Raw genomic sequence first — 7716 nt, 5'->3', positions numbered from 1 at the left:
TGGAAATTGGAGTCACATGTGATGGTTTGCCTTAGCTAGAGAAGTGAGGCCCACACAGGTAAAGAGAATCACCAAAGAACAAGACTGCAGACACCACCTGTGTGCTAAATTCCTTTCCGAGCTAAAGGGTCAGAGTGTGGGCAAAGTGGTTTTATCCATGTAAGTACCTGTCAGCTAGTCAGATGAAGCCAGTGTCTCACCAGGTAGCCCTGCTCTGTTCTGTTTGTGCACCTTGCCTCCCTCCACTGGACCCTGCCTTAAACTGCAGACTCCGGAAGAGGCAACCAGGCCGTCTGTTAGCCTCAAGCCTAGACTAAGCAGCGTTTTCTCAATGACAATGCCTACAGCCACATTTAGGTCTCCAGTGGAAAAACGTCTGCTCAGCAGAAACCTGGGCATAAAGGTCTCAGCTGCCGTGCATCCTGGGGAGGGAACCAGTATTAAGAATTCTTTGGCTTCGTGACACTGATTTCACTTCCTTTCCTGTGTACGAGGCAGACGATAGGACCTCAAGTCTGACTCTGTTTCTGAAACAATACAGTGAAGAAGCTTAATGTTCACCTGTCAAAATCTGGAGCTCCACTGCCCCACTCCACCCTCCAACACCACTGAGGGCCTCTGCCACAGCTCTGACGAAGCCTCTAAAGCTAGGACCACTCTGAGAGTTGGGAAAGTTTTGTCTAATTATCTCCTTCCCGACTTTGAATTGGCCAACCACGTATCTTCTCCTGGTTTTATCAAAGCGGCTGCCAGCACAAAAGCACATCCAAATTTAAGCAGGCTTTAGTTAGCAGACTTAAAATTGATCATGCATTTTAGTTTCAGTAACTTGCAATTTCTATACCCTTTGATAATTCACTTTAAAGAGCAAACTGTCTTTAATGACAAGGCTTAAAAGAGGCGACCTTTCTGAACAAAATATGAAAGCTCAGAAGACAGAGTTCTTTTGAGGAAACTGAATTCAAATGACCTTGTGTTCTGAAACTTTTCTCGCAGCATTTTTGATGTTTTACCTTTCCGTTCACCCTTAGACAGAGAGCACAGGCGCCGCTGCCTTTCCTGGCTGGTGATGCACTTCAATGAGGATGCTGTTAATTGTTAATTCAAATTCCCAGTTCCTTCTCTCTGCACTTTTCTCCACAGACTCCTTTAATGAGCTTGCTCGCCAGTTTCTGAAGACTTAATATGCGGCATTTACAGACTGAGCTCAGCTTATGAGCCCTCCCCTTCCGGCCACCTTGCCACCAATGCTTTTGTGCAGTCTATGAAGCAAGCCTGTCCTCTGTTCCCTCTGTCTTAGACTTCCTCTTTCTCCACTGTCTCCCTTGATGGCTGCCCTCTGTGGAGTTCTTTGGTGAACGGGGAGGTTGCAGAATCAGGGTCAGATTCCCAGAAGGTCTCACTGCTGGGGAACTAGAAACCCACTGACAGGATCTATGATCCATGCAGGGTGACTGAACTGCCAGCTGCCCTGTAGCTTCCCTGACTCCTGCAGAATAGCTAGCACTCACACCCAGCCATGGGCGCCTCCGAGTCAGAGCTTTCCTTCTCTGGGATTTCCAATTGCCTCATCAGCCACCACCTGCTGACAATGACCTGTTGGACTAGGAAAGGCACAGGTGGGGGCCCAAGCATGGTGGCCAATAATGATAACCGGCGATGTAACTAAACTAGGCACTCATGATGAACCATTGAAAGGATGCACTCCTAGATGATTTTATACTGAGCTGCAGTGTTTATCAATTATCTCCTGAGCAGCAGCTTGCTGTCTCCGTAGTCACCTATATGCTCAGGGATCAGCTCAGTGAGGAACTTCAAACATGCCAAAAGTCATTTTGCTTTCTCGTCCTTTATCAGAGAATGTTCACAAAACCACGAGTGTCAGCTCCCCGTGCCCATCACATCCAATCAAAAGTGATGCCCCAGACACGCTCGGCGCACTGTATGGGAAATGGGATCTGGGTAATGTCAGAGGTTCACCAGCGTATGAAACTTCATAACCCTTGAAATAAGGAAAAGAAAGACCAGCAGGCAAGTTTCCACAACTCCTACTGATATTTACTCATGGAAAACAAATATTTTTGGGTGGGAGTTCCAATCCCAGCAAACAAAACAACTCAGAAAGTATTTTCATTTCATGCCACTAATAACCTTGAATCGTCTGACCTCAACTGGCTTTTCTTGGTCCCCACAGAAGCACAGAAGTAGCATACAGCCTTCTTTGTCCCAAGTGTTAGGTCATTACCTGAGTATCAGCTGTCCTCATTGGTTAGGAGGCTTTAATAGCAGCTGCTATGATTTTTCTTACTGTGACTATTCCTGATACCTATGTGGTCATTCACAGGACACAGATGTATACTCCTGGAGGAGGTGTTAGGGGGCTGACATTTGAGAAGCACCAGGAAACTGGTGCTTCCAGGAAGACAACTGAGTGCAAGATGCCAGCCTTCTACTGATGGCTTTGGAAGTGGCTGTACAACCTGAGCTTTCTTACCTTCCTCATGTTTCAGACAAGGTAACAAGAAAGGACAACTAATCCGGGGCAGCAAGCAATGGGCAGATGTGCGCATGGGAGAGAGAAAAGGACGTGGAAGAAACATACATTCTCTCCCTTGTCCTTGTACAGTAAAGCAGATGATTGCAGCCCCACTCTTCCCACTCCCCACATTTTTGAGCGTCTCAAAAGGCCCATGGAATCCCCCCGGTTCACTCAAACAAAACCACATCATCTTTGCAACCGCAACTGAGAATTTCCTTGGCAAATCAGGGCAGGACTTGATGTGGGAAAGCAACCCAGGCTTAAACACCATTCTTAGGAGCAAGCACATTGCAGACAAACAAGAGCAAGGGACAGGAGTGGTTGCTGGCCCATAGGCTGAGTCCTCAACATATAGCCAATTGCTGTTAGGCTCAAGGATCATAGGCAGATGTGACAATCAAAGCACCATAAAGGAGACATCAAGACAGTAACAGGAAACCAGAGCTGCCTGTAGGTCATCCCACCCCACACGCCTGCAGACTGGAGACCCACATGACAAGCATGACCCAGTCATCTGATGCTGGACAGCCAGTTCATGACAAAATTATGAATTGATCTTTGACATGGTATGAGGTATTTTCCTCCAAAGCAGAAATTGATATAATCAGTATTTGTTGGGGGGAAAATACCATGTATATGCCATACTTAGCAGATGAGGTGAGATAAAATGTAAAAAGAAAACAGGATAGTATAAAAATGACATTTTAATATCTGAACAATGAACATGGGAATAACAAGAACAGGTTAAGCATTTTGATATGATACTACAATCGTGATTCTTATCATCCACAACTTGTAAGACCCTTGCAAAGCATCACCAAGGCACACCACAAGCAGACATCTCCTCCCAACATATGCAATTTTCAACGTGTGCTCCAGTACAATCATGGAGTCAGCAAGGAGATGGGAAAACAGAACTTAGGGAGACACAAAGAAAGCCAACCAGTGGATGGATGATGCATGTTTTTATGATCTTAATTATACTCAAGCATTTAAAAAACCCATTGATCTCACAGTTTACAATATTCAGCTCTTCAAACCTGCTGGATGAAGCCCTCGGTGCAGCCCAGATGAGATTCATGTATCACACTCTACCACACATGTAGTTACCTGGAAATCAAAAATCCACGTTAGGGTTTTTAGTCAATTGTAAAATGTGTTACAATTCTGAAGGAGTTGGAGGTTCAAAAGGGTATTTGCTATCAAAATTTCATCACACCTGCCTGTAAGCAACTGACCTTATCATCGTCAGGCACACAGAATCTTTTGAAAAGTAAATGATTCACAAGCTCACTCCTTTTATTTTGATGCCAAGTGGGCAGCCCAGTCTGTGACTGCACTTAACAGCAAAGTTGCCTGACTGAACTGGACCATCAGTAAACATCACCTTGGTTGGTGATATCACTGGGAACCTTTAGGGAGGTCTCCTGCATCTCACAGCTCTGTATTCTGGGCCATTCCATCTCTGTGAATAGTTAACATCACAAAGCCATTGACTTATTCTGGTCAGGAGACCAGTGCCAAAGCCCTGGGGATAAGGGACTTTGAAGATGTGAGCCATCACAGAGAATTGCATCATGCCACAGTCTTAAAGGAAGATGATGTCTCCTTTAGTCCTCAGTTGGGCTTCAAGACTACAACTTGCCCGACTGCCCAGGTGAGGTCCCTACCTACTCGCCACACCCAGACATTCCCGAATCTTGTTCTGATGAATCTAAGCCCGGTGATTAAAGAGGTGGGTGACTTCTCCAAGACAAGCTGTTCATTAAAAATGTCTTCCTTTCAAGACTTATCTTGTGTCTAGACATTTCAGTGAAGACTTGCAGGTCAAGGTAAAGGACTCCAGGGGTACACAGCACACATTAACCGGAAGGCGTGTCATGCACTGCTCATACCTTCTGCTTTGGTAGGTGGTCAGTTCTTCTTGAAGGATAGATGCCCTCTTTTGTAGAAAATTGACCTAGAAAGACATCTTATATGAGTGCACACTGCACATACAGTATGTTAGGATTTTACTTAAACTCAGACAATCCCTGGGATAACACTTGGAGGAAGTGAATATTAATGATGGATTTTCCTACATCTGGTCACATCCTGTCCCTACTGAAAATCCACCCAAAGCCACAGAGCCAATTTCAAGCTGTGTCCTAGAGGCCATCTTGATTGGGTGCCATTCTGTCTCTGGCTCCCTCTCTCCTCATGACCTTCTGCCACCTTGTACCATGTCATTCATACTGTCACCCTTTGGCTTGGGCCATTTCTCACTTTGGAAAACTTGACTGAAGTCTCTTTGTCCTCCACTGCTGGCTCAAAAGCCAGCTGTTTCACTGCTTCCCAGTGGCTCGCAGTGACCCTGCTGTGTCCCAAGCCAGTGCTCAATCTTCTGTACCCAATGCCCTAGACTTTCCTCACTCAGCGTTGTGGTTATGTTTTCATGGCCGTTCCCAAACCCTATGAGCTTTTCAGGAGCAGGGCGACTCTGTCTATCTCCCAGTCCCCAGTATCTTTTACAGGGCTGGGCATGTAGCTGGTATGCACTGGCTGTTTAATGAGCGAATGAGTGAGTGAGTGAAAAGAAAATTACTGCTTTCTGGAAACCTCAAATCCATCCTGGGGATTCCCTGAGGTTAGACACAGGGTTTGGGAGTGGAAAGCGCTTGAGCTTCTCCTGGACTTAAGCCAACTTGACTTCCACCCCTGGCTTGGTCTCTAAGGCCCTTGGAAGGTTACTGGGCTCTTGCTGTGTCATCTGTGACACAGGGTTCATGGCAGTTGCTGCCCAGGGTGAGGAGTGGTGAGCTATGCCTCATAGCACATGCCCAGTACAGACTTCACAGTAGGTGCCACCATGGAGTGGAGGGCTGGGGGACAGAGCTGTTGTCAGGAATGGTTTCCTCAGTGAGGTCGTTATAGTACATGTGACTGCTCTGTGGTATAAATGTCTATGGGATCAATGACGCCTATAGATCAGGCATCGATTCAAAACACCTTATCCAACCACAGGTTGGGGACAGCTTAGCTATGGTTCAATGTAATCAAGAATCAGCAGCATTTGATCTGCTCAGAATTGTTTACTCTTGGTTCTTTGGTCTGAGCTGAAACCATGGCAACGGCTGGTTCTCAGGCATAGTTCTGCAAGAGTACAGCCCGTAGGACCCACCGTGTGCGTGAAAGGGGGGAAAGCACAGGCTGCCCAAGTGGCTGTGTATCTCTGGGCTGGCTTAGAATGCGACCTGCTCTTCATGGTATCCACATGCTCAAATGACCCACAGGACAATTGATAATTTTGACAGATGCAAGGATCATACTGCTTTAACCTCCTTCCCCCACCCTGCATTGCAATCGATTGGAATTCCAACAATTTTCAAAAACACAGGCACCTGTGCTTTCAAACTAAATCTGCTCCCTCTAAGGCTCGACTCCTCTGTGCAGCTGCCAACTCTGAGGGCCCAGTGCAGCTGGCAGCTCTCTCTCTCTCTCTCTCTCTCTCTCTCTCTCTCTCTCTCTCTCTCTCTCTCTCTCTCTCTCTCTCCTCTTTGTCTGTCTCTGTCTCTGTCTGTCTCTGTCTCTGTCTCTCTCTCCTCTTTGTCTCTCTGTCTGTCTCTCTGTCTGTCTCTCTCTCGGTCAACATACAGTTCCAGGAGCTTGAAGCAGCTTTTATTACAGTGAAATGATACAAACGATAACAGAGGCCGTGCAGGTGGGCATTGGATTTCTCCCCTCTCCCACACCGTCAAAATAAGACTCTCCTCTGAGGGTGTCAGGTCCATGGACACTCTCCAGTGAAGCTGCTGGGCAGACCACACCTCAGCGCTGCTCTTGCGCTCTGCTCTGCCCCATTCTTTGTTTTCATATGCAGAGGTAAGCACAGCAGAGCCTAGGAGCAGCCTCAAAAGGACTGGTGGGAAGGGCTTTCACTGCAGCCTCTTACTGAGGGAGGTGGAGGAGAATCAGCTCAAATTTGCTTCAAGTTGGCATGATGGCTCAAGCCTGGGGAGGCTGAGGCAGGGCTGACAGGACCTGGAACCAGCCCCTGTTTCCTCATAAATTTTAGGTCAGTCTGCCCAAACAAATTTCTTAGTCTTTTTCTCTCTCCCCCGTCCCCCTACTATATACCTGTGGCTGGCCAGACACTTGCTATGTAGACCAATCTAGCCTTGAACTCGCAGAGATCCACCTTCTTCTGTCTTACTGCTGGGATTAAAGGTGTGCCCGGCCATGCTTGGCTCCATACAGTCATTTTACATATTGTAAACACTCAATATGAGTATTACCAAACTACATTGGTTATTTTATTATTTAATGAGCAGCTGCTATGTAATCAGGTATGGTTCTTAGCATTCAGAGTGCAGACATCCTTCCCTTGTGGAACCATTGACATGAATTTGAATATCTGAAGTTTCTCTGTGTGCTGGAAATGGGACTATGAAGATTCCTTATGTAGGAATTGTAAACTTTAAATTGTAAACATTAAAGATGGTGGCACACATCTTTAATCCCAGCACTAGGAAGGCAGTGGCAGGCAGATCTTTGTGAGTCTGAGGTCAGTCTGGTCAACAAAGTGAGTTCCAGAATAGTTAGAGCTATGTAGAGATATTTTATAAACAAATAAACAAACAAAAGCCACCCCCAAAACAACAAACACCCACCAAAGCACAAAAATACATAAAATACTCACTACATGGTGGGGTACACCTTTAATCCCAGAGCTGAGGAGGCAAAGGGAGTTCCAGGCCAGCCTGGTCTACAGAATGAGTTCCAGGCCAGCCAGTGCTACAGAGTAAAACCCCTAGCACCAAAAACAGAAGCAAAAACTCTTAGAACAACGCTTAGTACAGAAACAGGTTGGGTACTTCGTTGGTTTGTTTTGAGAAAGGATTTTCCTATGTAGTCCAGGCTGGCCCTGAATTTGTAATCCTCCTGTCTCGGTTTCCAAGTGTTAATTTCTCACCTTACATTTTAAGAACCACATACTTTGGTAAGAAACATTATATTTGGGGCTGGTGAAATGGCTCAGTGGGTAAGAGTACCCGACTGCTCTTCCGAAGGTCCAGAGTTCAAATCCCAGCAACCACATGGTGGCTCACAGCCATCTGTAATGAGATCTGACTCCCTCTTCTGGAGTGTCTGAAGATAGCTACAGTGTACTTACATATAATAAATAAATCTTAAAAAAA

General features: G+C 46.1%; 1 protein-coding gene across 3 annotated transcripts in view; it reads right to left on the bottom strand.

Annotated features, from left to right (window-relative positions):
- Nucleotides 1-3225: 3225 nt before the first annotated feature.
- Cep112 (centrosomal protein 112) overlaps nucleotides 3226-7716 on the bottom strand; it is a 370253-nt gene continuing 365762 nt past the window's right edge. For all 3 annotated transcript variants that reach the window (XM_029484236.1, XM_029484234.1, XM_029484235.1), the window contains 2 exons: nucleotides 4435-4499; nucleotides 3226-3649 (listed from right to left, as the gene is read on the bottom strand). In XM_029484236.1, the coding sequence (XP_029340096.1) occupies nucleotides 3646-3649; nucleotides 4435-4499 (69 nt within the window). In that variant the 3' untranslated portion in view covers nucleotides 3226-3645. The remainder of the gene's footprint in view (nucleotides 3650-4434; nucleotides 4500-7716) is intronic.

The sequence above is a fragment of the Mus caroli genome, chromosome 11 (assembly GCF_900094665.2).
Source record: "Mus caroli chromosome 11, CAROLI_EIJ_v1.1, whole genome shotgun sequence".
In the NCBI taxonomy this organism is placed as follows: Eukaryota; Metazoa; Chordata; class Mammalia; order Rodentia; family Muridae; genus Mus; species Mus caroli.
Note: the sequence above shows the minus strand (reverse complement) of the source record. Positions and strands in the feature narration are given on the sequence as shown.